The sequence below is a fragment of the Macrobrachium nipponense genome, chromosome 15, assembly GCF_015104395.2.
Source record: "Macrobrachium nipponense isolate FS-2020 chromosome 15, ASM1510439v2, whole genome shotgun sequence".
NCBI lineage: Eukaryota > Metazoa > Arthropoda > Malacostraca > Decapoda > Palaemonidae > Macrobrachium > Macrobrachium nipponense.
This window is the reverse complement of record NC_087208.1, coordinates 80,025,908-80,038,817: the sequence shown is the minus strand read 5'-3', so window position 1 is coordinate 80,038,817 and position 12,910 is coordinate 80,025,908. Positions and strand designations below refer to the sequence as shown.

The 12,910-nt window shown below is 44.5% G+C and overlaps 1 protein-coding gene across 1 annotated transcript in view; it reads right to left on the bottom strand.

Moving 5' to 3' along the window:
• Positions 1-395: 395 nt before the first annotated feature.
• Positions 396-12,910, bottom strand: part of LOC135226729 (uncharacterized) — a 149,911-nt gene continuing 137,396 nt past the window's right edge. Inside the window, exon 6 of the mRNA XM_064266438.1 lies at positions 396-605. Within this exon, the coding sequence (XP_064122508.1) occupies positions 396-605 (210 nt within the window). The remainder of the gene's footprint in view (positions 606-12,910) is intronic.

Genomic DNA, 12,910 nt, shown 5'->3' with positions numbered 1-12,910 from the left:
TTCCAATTCTTTTTCAGTACTACTCTCTCCATCACCTCTGGTTCTCTGAAAATAAGAATTCTCTATTTCTTTCACGTACATATTTATATAGTTTAGTAAAAAGTTGTCGCTCCAATGACTGTTACTGACAACATAATCATCTCTAAAGAAAATGACAATTAAAAATTTTAGCCCACTAATATTTCTATGGACATTCTCCTAATGAGAAATGGGGAATGCAAGAACAGCCTCAGCTTGTATTACCTCTTCCATCTGCTGCAGTGTCAGTCTGAGCCTTTCATTCAGACTATCTCGTTCACTCTCAGCACCATGTAAACGTCCTTCAAGTTCTAGAAGTCTGCTGTTAAGATCAGAAATTTCCTTCTGCATTTCTATTATGGTGGATTTATTAGTGTCTAATGAAGCCTGTAGTCGTTCTTTCTCAATTCACCCAAATTTTCCCTCTCCTTCAGCCATCTGGATATAATTCCATTTCCTTCTCTTTGGGAATTAGAAATCCCCTGCAATTCTATATTTTTTGTTCCTTCTTCCTGAATTTGTACTCTCAAGTTCTTCAACTCTACTTCCTGTTTCTCTAATAACTTTGTGAATTCCTGTACTTCTTTCTGAAAAATAAAATATTGTTCATTTTTACTTTATATGCTAGTAATAATTGCGGCAGTATACCTTCAACACTTAATAGTGATATTGTATTCTATGTAAGTACTGAATATTTTATATGAAAGATGGAAGTGATAGTGCGTGGCTAATTATTACACTATCTATACTTTCTCAGTTAGAAAAACCTATTATCAAACATTTTCAAATGCTGTAAGCATTTGAAAATAAGGGTAACTTGAATAGTTTTCAGACTTAGTTGTAAGCTGTAAGCCATACATTTTAAGGGTAATATTTTAAAAGGACCTTGAAATGGCAAAGTGTTTTAAATACTAATATGATCTGTGTAGGATGATAGTTTAAGGTATGAGCAAAAATGGATGTACTTGAAAATGAGAGTAACTTGAATAGTTTTCACAAATTGCAACAAGTCATATATTTCTAATGGCAATGTTTTAACATGACTTTGAAATTAAAGTGTTTTCATAGCCAAGTTATAAGCATTTTTAGAGGGGGATGTCAAATATTTCCAGTTTTAGCTATTCATGGGTGTTTATGGTCCCTATTCCTCTCGTATACCAGGGGTTGACTGTATTTGTAATGGAGTAATCCTCTTCTTGACATAATCAGTCTTATCTATAGTATGGTTCTCTTCTACTTCAGTGTTTTGGATATCTCCTTCCATAGGTTTTACTATTACAGGTCCCAGTTATCAACAGAGGTTCTGTTCTGACGACTTGAATCAGGGAATTTCGATGCCGAAAATCTCCTATTTTTTGGGTTTTTGGTTTATTTTCGGCAATTTTTGGAGTTAGACGTGCCATAAAAATGGATCGTCGACCTAAACCGAGGCTGCCGATAACCGGGGACTGCCCATATTTTAGGAGATAAAGGTACAGTCAAACCTCGGATTTGTATGCCCTGGTCTTTGTACGATTCAGTTTTCGTCAACTTTTTCCAACAAAATTTTTGCTTGAGTTTCATGCATTTCCTCAGAATTCGTACATCTAGAAATGCTCCTTCCAGGATGCACGTCGTGATTAGGCCCTATACCGAGTTCCCAAACAAAGCATCCCATGTTCTCTCATAACCCATTATGTCTTTGTTCTTTTTTTTTGTTTTTTATGTTTTTTTTATTCAAGTGCAACTGCTAAATAAAGGATTTTGACGTAAGGAAAAATCTATTTCTGGGCGATTGGCTCGTGTCGCCAGCGAAATATCCTTTAATCTATTATTTCTAGGGTAAATGTACTAACACATACCAGAGAATAAATAAAATAAAGAAAAAGGTCAGTATGACTGACTCGCTCACCCTCTAGGAGGGTGTCGGTATGAACACTAGGCGAGTGAGACCACTACCACGAGCCAAATGCCAATAGAAATCTCCCACTACAAAACCCTCCAAGAGGGGAGCCGTCCCACAGAGGGAGCAGCTCGTACTACTACTACACCATCCCATGCTTGCGACTGCTGCGCCTCTAGTGGCCATCCTGAAGTTAGCAGACAATCTTGAGCGAAGGGATGGGTAGGGGGGGGTATTTCGCTGGCGACACGAGCCAATCGCCCAGAAATAGATTTTTCCTTACGTCAAAATCCTTTTTCTGGGCTCAGCTCGTGTCGCTTGCGCGAAATCGTACCAGAGAAACAGCTCAAGGTTGTAAACAAAATAAATAAAAATATAATAAAACAAAATAGGTCTCAAATAAAGATAGAAAATAAAAGAATGAATATAATTGCTAGAAAGATACAAGTACACAGTATAACAAAATCAGAAATATGCTTAAATTACCCTTAAATCTAATTATGTTAATAATATAAGGTAATTTACATATACAAATAGGTACAATGATTACCTATGACAATAAATCTGTGTAACAACATGTATCAAAATTAGAAATAGCAATTAGTATAAATTTACATAAATATTTGATCAATGATAAAATAATATATCTAGGAATGTATATGACTTAATATACAAAACCCGTAACCATTGCATTATGATGTATCCCCTAGCATAAAAATAAGGGGATAACATCTATGAGATCAGTATGGTAATCAGATGTGAGTGTCCCTAACCAGACAAAAGGGGCACTATACAATCATAAGGCAGCTAAGACACAAGGTAAATGTTAATGAACAAGGCAGGAATAGACGAACTGTTGGGTGAGGCAGGTAGAAAGGAGGACTGAATCTTCTACTATAATCTAGCTAGAGGTCAGGGGAAACAATGTTAGACCCGCTGCTACTGCTGGGAATTTCAGAGCTTCCAAGGACTTAAGGTAGTGACGTTTGAACACTGTCGGCGATTTCCATCCGGTATACTTCTTTAAATCAGCAAAATTCATATGTTGGAAGTAATTAATTGAGGTGGCTACTGCCCTGACATCATGTGCTTTTGGAAAGGAGTCAGGATTGGCTTGTTTGATAAAGTACAGGATTTGTTGCCTGATGCCTTTAGTGGATAAAGTACCACCTTTTTCCCTCCTAAAGAGGGGCCCCGATGAGGAAGAGGAGGTCCTGGATAGAAAGGCTCGTAAGGTTGAAACCGGACAAAGGGAAACATCTTGTGGAAGAGGTGTACTTCCAAGGTTCCCACCTCATCAAAGGATCTTCATTCTTTGCCAAAAAGCTACGTTCCGGAGAAAGTAGCACTTCCCCCGTGGGAAGGAATTGAACATGATCCGGGTCTCTGGATAAAGCCGACAGTTCTGAAATTCTTGCTCCTGAAGCTAGGCTTAATAAAAACAGGGTTTTTCTTAGGAGCATCATAAACGAGCATGTGTCATTATTGGTTTCGGAAGCCAGTTTTAGAACATCGTTTAAGAACCACGAAACTGACGTAGGCCTGACAGAGGGCCTAAGTCTAGCACATGCTTTAGGAATAGACGAGAAATAGGTATCTGTCAAGTCTATGTTAAATCCAAATTGAAATATCTTTTTATGCTGACTTGTTTGTCGTAATCGTTGCTAGCTGTCTAAACCCTTTTCAAATAAAGATCTGAAAAAGGATATAGCAGAATTAACTGTCATGATTCTGATATCTGACTCTCTCAGGAAGGTTGCTAACTTTTTGACGGCAGCATCATACTGCCTCAAAGTTGAATCTCTTTTATCGGATTCCAGGAAAAGAATATTCTGAGGGTCAATATTCGCATCTCTTTTTGCCGCAAACTTCATGAAATCCATAAAGTTAGGGTTTTGAGAATCCCTGAGGAAGCGAACACAGTCTTCGTTTGTACTGACTGGGAGAGCTTGGGACTGGGGATCCGAAGGGGACGAAGACCCAGTTCCAGGATCAGGGGGTACCAATTGCTCTTCGGCCAGTCTGGGGCTACTAGAGCCACTTGACCCCTGAATGTCCTGAGTTTGTCTAAGACCTTCATAAGGAGATTCACTGGAGGGAAGACGTAAATCTTCTCCCCAGTTGTTCCAGTCAGAGCAGGGCGTCCGTGGCGTAAGCCAGAGGGTCCAGGTTGGGGGCTACATAACACGGTAGTTTGTGGTTCGCTTGTGATGCGAAGAGATCCACCTGTAGCCCTGGGACTCTTTGAAGGATCCATTGGAACGAACTCTCGTCTAGAGACCATTCCGACTCTAGGGGTACTGATCGGGATAGGGCGTCTGCTATGACGTTTCTTACTCCAGCTATGTGGGGTGGAGGAAAGATGGCCAACTGAATTGTCTGCCAGGGAGAAGATGGCTATCATGACGTGATTTAGATGACGTGACTTGGAGCCTCCTCTGTTTATGCAATGTACTACCACTGCGCTGTCCAAGACTAGCTTTATGTGGGAGTACCTTGGTGGGCGTAATCTTTCAGAGTCAAGAAGACTGCCATTGCCTCCAGTACGTTTATATGGAACTGACTGAACTGGGTTGACCAAATTCCTTGCACTTTTCTTTTCTGACTTGGGAGTACCCTCCCCAGCCGCTTAAAGACGCGTCTGTGTGGATGGTAATCCCTGGTGGAGGGAACTGAAGAGGGACTGACACTGACAGATTCTGACTTTTGCCCACGGCCGAAGCCGGTTCTTTAGAATCAGAGGAACTGAGGATAGCTTGTCCCTGGACCTGACATTTGCTCGAGAGTGCCAGATCCTGGTTAGATCTTTCAGTTTGGCTTTCAAAGATTAGATGTTCGTTACTGAAGCAAACTGGAGAGAGCCGAGGATTCTTTCCTGAGCTCTCCTTGATGCTAGTTTGTGACTTAGAAATGCTTGACTGACTTCGCTATTTCTTTCCTTTTGGTGGACGGAATCGACAGAGTGTGTGAGGATAGATTCCAATGAATGCCTAGCCACTGAAAGTTTGACTCTGTGAGTCTGGACTTGGATCTGTTTATCTTGAATCCTAGATATTCTAGGAATTGGATCACTTTCAGTGTGGCCTTGTTGCATTCTTCGACTGATGGGGCCCAGATCAACCAATCGTCGAGATACGCTACTACCATAATCCCTTGAGCTCTGAGCTGTTGTACTACTACTTCCGCTAGCTTCGTGAACACCCTGGGTGCCACGTTGAGCCCGAACGGGACTACCTTGAAGGAGAACGCCTGGTCTCCTATCTTGAACCCCAGATACTGACGGAAGTGTCTTGCAATAGGGATATGATAGTAGGCGTCTGTAAGATCGATAGAGGTGGTGACGGCCCCACGGGGAAGTAAGGTCCGCACCTGTGAGATCGTGAGCATCTTGAACTTGTCGCAGCGGATGGCTAAGTTTAAGCGGGACAAGTCTAAGATTACCCTTCTTTTGTTTGAGCCTTTCTTTCGGGACGCTGAACAAGCGACCTTGAAATTTCAATCTCTTGACTCTGACTATAGCTCCTTTCTGAAGGAGGTCCTCTGCGTACTCTGTCAATTCCTTGGAAGGAAGTTGACGGAAAGGTCTGGCTGGAGGTGGGTTCGTCAACCAGCTCCAACCCAGCCCTTTTGACACTATGCTCTGAGCCCACTGGCTGAAGTTCCACCGGTGGCGAAAGTGAAACAGCCTCCCTCCTACCTGAAGTTCCTCATTGGTTCTGGTAACCCCCTCTACCTCCTCTGAAGTGCTTTCCCCTATTATAGGGGGCTCCCGATCCTCTCCCACGAAAGGACCGCTTACCTCTGCCTCCCTTGTTCGAGCGGTCAAACTTCTGAGAAGCTTGACTCTCGAAGGCTGGATTGTAAGCTGGAGAGATGGCGTATGAGGTGGAGGGTTGAGGCTGAGGGGATATCACATAAATAGGCTGTGATTGACCTTTAGACGTGGAGGGCTGAGCTGTCTGCACTAACGGCACTGTAGGAACTTGTTGAGGGAAGCGCGGCTGCTTCTTTTGTAATAAGGTTGGAAACGTCTAGGCTTCCTTTGACCCTTACCTTTTGGTGTCAAGTCTTGCCTTCTCCTAGCCGTAAGACCCCAACGGTCCTTAAGGCTTTGGTTCAACCTCGTAGCCTCTGCTTGTACTTCCTTTACCATAGCCTCTGGGAAGAGATCTGCGCCCCAGATGTTAGAAGAAAGCAACCTATTTGGTTCATGCCGAATGGTTGCCTCTAGTAATACATGCTTCCTGCAATTTGTTCTAGCAGTGGCAAACTCGAACATGTCTGATTGCACCGTTTGAGTCAGGGCTTTGGTTATAAGCTTAAAAATTGGTTCTGAACCATAAGCCATGGTAGCTACCTCAGACATAGCCATCAGGTTGATTGACCTGGCTAGTCGTGTTTTCGAGTCAAACTCCGTTTGAATAAGACTATCAGGAAGCCTGGGCAGCTTTTCACCAAACTGCTCCATAGCACAGTCAGGTTTGAGTTTGCCAGCTGTAAAAGTGTTAGGCAAATCCTCCCATAATTCTCCAATTGACGGGAGCAACGGAGAAGTGGGGTCTGCTTCTTTCAGCTGAGGCATGGGTTCCCCTTTCTGAGCTGCTGAGATGGTCGACCTCGCTATCTTGGTAAGGAAAGGGAGCGGGGTACCTTCGTCCATCGTGAAAATGGTAAAGGGACTTTTGAATGGTTGGATCTTGGTATTCGAACAGTCCATGTCGTCTAGACATCTAAGCCATTCTCGTTGGGCCTGGTCCCGAGAATAGAGGACTGTCTCCTTTGGTACCCTGTCATCTCTAATCATAGCCGAAGGCGTGAGCCTAGCGTAGCCTATGAAGGGAGGCTGTAGGCCTTCCGGGAAGAACTCGAAGTCCTCTATTCTTCGAGTTCCAAACTCCGGTATGGAGATGAGACCATCTTGGAATGGGGCGTATGATGCTACTCTCCAAGGATTGTTCATGGAGAAAGCGGGCAGCGAGTCATGCGGGGGAAGCTGAGATCCGCTAGTATTGGAGGTTGAGGGAGAGGCAAGAGGGGCTTCTCTTAGACCGGCTATAATAGTGTCCTGAGAAGTGATCCTGTCCGACAGGCGGGATATCATATGTTCCACACTCGTCTTAAGGGAGCCCACTAGGTCGCCCACCTGTTGCAACAGGCCAGCATTGGTGTCCAAAGCCGGAGCTGCTGCGGAGGTGGAGGGGAGACTCTGAATAGGCACCAAAGGTAGTGAAACTGGTGATACTGCCGGGGTGCGGGATTTCTCCTTAGGTTTACTCTTTGAGGACTTTGAGCCGGAGCTAGACCCTTTAGACCTGTCTGGGCCGGGATTACGAGCCGGAGACTTGCGCGAGGAAGAAGACGAGGACGTTTTCTTCGAAGACGATGACGTCTTAGACAAGGTCATATGTTTGGACTTGATCTTAGGTCTAACCGAAGCCTCTGGAGGAGTATATAACTCATCACCCGTAAAGCCTTGGAAGGATGGAGAGGTTGCATGGGGTAGAAGAAACAGTCACTCCCAAGGGAGACCCTTGGGTACCTGCATTACTTACCTCGGCCAACAGGTCGTCTATACCTACCATAGGTTCAACATTTATATCCAGGGTTGCGACATCCGTGGAGATATCCTGGTCTTGTTCTGTTAAGGAGGCCGCCAGTTGTTGTTGGATAAAGGCAATAGAGGGGTCCGCCTCTAACCGGGTCGACGTACCCAGTTGCCTTGCCTCCGGGAAAGATTAACAGAGCTAATCGCTTCTCCAGTATGTAGGGCTGACCCTTGGCGGCGTTCTTGCCAAAACCTCCGACCCAGGCCCGCAGGGTAGCCAATGCCGTATCTCTTACTGCCGGAGCCTGTAAGAGAGGGTATATTTTAGATTTAAGAATCACTTAAAACTAAAACTTAGAATATAACTTAAACTAGATGCCTTAAGTTAAAGTGAATAACGTAAACTTAAGTACTAAAAGAAGCGGAGCAGCATGCGGAGATGGAATACTTACGCCTTCCAAAAGCTGGCTCACCAGATCGTACATATGGTACACGTCTCATGGTACCAGACCTGGATGTCCCCGTGCGGAGTCGCGCATGGAGCATGGGACCGGCAAACTTCGTGTCCACAGGGGTCCTGAAGTGTAGCGGAACATCCCGGATGCTCACAGTTGGTGGCCTGTAAGTGGGAAGACACATGAGTATCTTAGAGGGGGAACACTTACAGACTAAGGACAAAGAACTCCGTTACATGCCGGAGCTCGGAAAAAATTTGGGCATAACCCCTCCCTGCATTGCCTGAATAGGCTATAATCCCGGAGAGATCCGGTAAACTGAAAGGGAGGGGTAGGGATGGTTTAAGAAACTTAAGATAAACTTAAAGATAACTTAAACCTACATGCAATGTCATGCAGTGAACCGGACTAGGTCCAGTGAAGCGGAGTGTAGTAACTCAGCAATACGGTACGGTTAGTAAAGACCTACTGTATGCTCCGGTCCAACTACGGTGGACTATACCCTTCCGCTGGATACCAGGGCTCCGATAGGGAGGAGCTCTAGTAAGGAGGGAAGGGCGAGATGACATACAGACTCGAGCTAGCCCGGAGCGGCAAGGAAGTAACGGAGGGGGGGAAGGCCAGGGCCCCCCACAACGTACCACCCGGCCGAGCCGAGAAGCGGAGAGGTCGGAACCAGTCAGGGGCTGTCGGACTCCCAGGTCCCTCCGGTGGAGGGGAGAGGGGGAGCCAGGCTCGGGCATGCGGGGCGAGCAAGGACAGACCGACCCACCCCCACCCGACTCTATGGGAGAGCGGGAGAGGGGGGGGAGGGGGAACTGGCAGGCGTCTGGCTGACTCGTGATCACGTAGTGACCACGAGGCGATAAACTAAGATACGGCAACCAAGCCTAGGCCAACCAACTGATCAGAGAGAAGCTATCGGGAAGCAACCTGAACTGAAAAGCGGTAGCATATAGGCCCATAGGGCTAAACCAACTGATCAGAGAGAAGCTATGTGGAAGCGACCGAACTGATCAACGGTAGGCTAGGCTCTACGAGCCGGGACCTAGGCTAAGCCAGACGCTAACTAACCTCACAGTGACAAAACATATAAATATATATATAATAAAAATGAAAGAAAGAAGGTAAAATAGCAGGAGAAAAAATCCAGGAGTGTGCGACTAGCCCGAAGGCAAGTCTACCACTCAAAGCTAGTCAGGGGCCGATACTAAGAACCTGGACTAGGGTCTGGATAGAAAAAACCTACATAAGGTGAAATACATACATGTATAACCACTTGAGTAGACGTAATAACGCGGATAATCAAAAATAGAGCGTAAAATAATAAGGGATGTTCTAGGTATGGGAGACCAAGAACGAACCCAACATGCGGCAGGACCATGCTGCCATGCTTCCAGCCCCCGAGAACGTATCTATACCTAAAAAACGGCAAATACCGTCTCGGGGACGGAAAAAAACTCGCTAACCGTAAATACTGAGTACTTAACTTAGCTGCTGCAATAGCTGCACGCTCCATTATCGAAAATCCGAAGAAAGGGCACAAAATACACAGAGAGAAAATAACACGTGTGACTCGTGCGAGCTAACTGAAAAGGATGGCCACTAGAGGCGCAGCAGTCGCAAGCATGGGATGGTGTAGTAGTAGTACGAGCTGCTCCCTCTGTGGGACGGCTCCCCTCTTGGAGGGTTTTGTAGTGGGAGATTTCTATTGGCATTTGGCTCGTGGTAGTGGTCTCACTCGCCTAGTGTTCATACCGACACCCTCCTAGAGGGTGAGCGAGTCAGTCATACTGACCTTTTTCTTTATTTTATTTATTCTCTGGTATGTGTTAGTACATTTACCCTAGAAATAATAGATTAAAGGATATTTCGCGCAAGCGACACGAGCTGAGCCCAGAAAAGCCATCATGGGGTCAAAGAAAGTTCCAAGTGCCATCCCTTCTGTAAAATGAAGGTGAGATACACTATAGAATTTAAGAAAGAACTCATAGCAATGTATGAAAGTGGTGTATGTGTGGCTGATCTTGCTGGGATGTACAGCAAGTCCATATCAACAATCAGATCCATCCAAGCAAAGAAAAAATAAATCAAGGCTGCTGATGTTGCGAAAGGGGTAATGTCATTTAATGAAACAGAGATGTTAAGTTGTCATTGGTTTTAGCAACCAAAAACAGTGGGAGATGGTGTCAGAAACGATATTTTGTGAAAAGGCAAGGATGTTGCATGCCAATCTCATAAAGAAAATACTACAAGTTCTGCTGTTAGCGAATTTAAGCCAGCAGAGGCTGGTTTGAAAAATTCAAAAAGCAAATAGGTATAGCAAAGTGGAGTGATGTAAGAAATTTTGTGGAGAATTACCATCCTAACAAAGAAGTTGTAATTTGTCTCTCCAACACGCTTAATTTTAGGCAAATTTTCAAGAGACATCAAACTGGTCCTAGTGCCAATTAAAAACAAAGAGGGGAAGTAACCCCAGATGGTGCCAACAAAAAACGAAGAGAAGTAAACCCAGACAGGTCCTTGATACCTGAAGTCCCTCTGGAGGGACATTCCCCCTCCAAACAATAACCTCTCCTCCTCCCTCTCCCCTCCGGCTCGGCCAACGCGGAACCGGAGGAATTTATTTCTGGCAATAGAAATTAATTTCTCGATACACTCTGGTTCAGATCCCACAATAAGCTGTAGGTCCCATTACTAGGTAACCAATTGGTTCCTAGTCACATAAAAAATCTAATCCTTCGGGCCAGCCCTAGGAGAGCTGTTAATCAGCTCAGTGGTCCGGTAAAACTAAGATATAATTAACTTAACCCTGCCTCTCCCCTCTTCTCTATCTTCCGTATGCAAACAAGCCTTCCATAAAGATAAGAGTAATGTTAAAAGTTTACTTATCCATTTCAAAAGTCATTTATAATTATTGCTCATTGTTTTCTGTATGTAAAACTGTGTTTATTCTCTATGAAGAAATTTTATAATATTTTTGGGTGTCTAGAATGCAATAATTGTTATTACATTTTTCCTTATAGGAATTGTTGTTTTGGATTTTGTACATTTTGGACTTCATGAGACACTCTGAAATGGATTACATACAAAAACTGAGGTTCCACTGTATATTCTTATAGCTTGTTTTTGTTCTTTCTCTATATCCTTTGTCTTTGGTTTAACCAATGTTTCTCTAATAATTTCCAGTCCGTCACAACTTTCCTCTGCTACTTCTCTAGTAGTGTCTTCATCCGCTCCTATTTGCATTAATATTTCAAATAAATCTAATAAAATATCCATACCATTTTCTCCTGTTTCTTGGCTCTTTACCATTTCAGCTTTTTACTGTAAAGCATTCATTTCTTCATGAGATTTACTTCTGGGTTTGACCTGTGTCTGCTGGTGAAATGATCCTGTAGCTTACATTTCTAAGTATAAATAGATTCTAAATATACCAGAGAAAAAGCTAAAATGGAATGATTAAGTTACTACCTTCAGCTCGATCACCCAAGGGCGTCGGTATAAGCACTGGGGCGAGTGGAGGCCACTATCACAGGACTTCTGCCAATTAGAAGATTCCTTTCAAAGTCCCTCCCACGGCGAGAGCCGTTACAAAGACTACCCCTTCCACCTTCCGCTCGCTACTACTACTACCCACGCCAGGCATCTTCATTCCTGTAATTAGCTGCATTGTTTACGCACGTGTCTTTCGCTGCTCCCCTTGTGTATTCTTTTGTCGAAGCTATGTCTGCTGCAGAGCTCCAGCTTCTTCATCCAAGTTGAGTATTCCCTTTTGCCTTTTGGTAATTTGTGTGGTCACGATGTATTCCCTTTTTAGCCTTTTTGGCCCCTTAGTTCTCACAAACCGGGGTGTCGCTAGTTCATCAGCCATCTTGGGTGCATCACCAGACGCGTGAGTTTATTTATCTTTATTTATTTATGATTACACTTGCTCACGGTTTTATAGTTACTGTTTTTCGTATTCCCGTGCATTTTCATAACTCCTGCTGTATCTGGAGTTCTGATTTTACAGTGTTTATTATACGACATATGGCTCGAACGCACTCCTGACGTTCTCTAGGGTCCTTAATTTATTGTTTATTTCATGCTTCTAGCCACCTTTGGCTTTCTCCTCAGTCCCTCAGGAGCATGTTAGTTCCCCTTCATACGTATTCTTTATTATGTATTTTTATATGTGTGTAGTGTATTGGGGCTCTAGTTAGCCTATAGTACGCTGGCATTGTAGAGAGAGCTAGTCCTCTCTCTCTCTTGTGATTTTGCATGCATGCTTTATTGTTTTTCCATGTTAGCTAGCTATGCACTTGATTTTATGCACGTTTATGATTTTCATATCACTGCGAGGGTGGAAGTTTTGCTCTCCTTCCCTGGCTTACCCGACCAGGCCTAGGCTAGGTTTTGGAAGGTAGGCCAGGTGTCCCTACCCTTCTACACCTTAGGCCCTCCATCCCACCCCATGCCTGTGCTACGGTGCGCGACGGGAGGACGATCTAGGATAGAGAGTCTCTCTCTTGTCATGTTTGTTGGACCTATCCTCCCTACCTGACCAGATCGAAATTTCAATTTTGGAGGTTTGTTGAGTTCATACCCGTCCACGTCATGACGTCCTTGGAGGCCTATCTAGCCTACCTGACCGGATCCGTATCGATCTCGAAGGGCTAGGCTGGATCACTGCTGGGTATATCTTTTTTCACCTTATTGTCCCCCTTTGCGACTCTTCCAGTGATGCCTCATTATTATATTATTTTTATGTTGTTAGGTTGTGTATTGCCTTGGCCTTGCCTCCTTTAGGGTGCCAGTTTGCCTACCGCCTTCTGTCCCCTTTAGTAGTAGGCTAGTTCAGCTTCCCGTACGGTGGTAGTCACTGATCGGTTGCTGTGACCAAGCAATCACGACTGGCCACCCCCTAGGGGGCCAGTTGGCCTACTGCCCCCTGCCCCCTTTAGTAGTAGGCTGGTACAGCTTCCCGTAAGGTGCTGATCACTGATCGATTGCTGTGGCCAAGCGTTC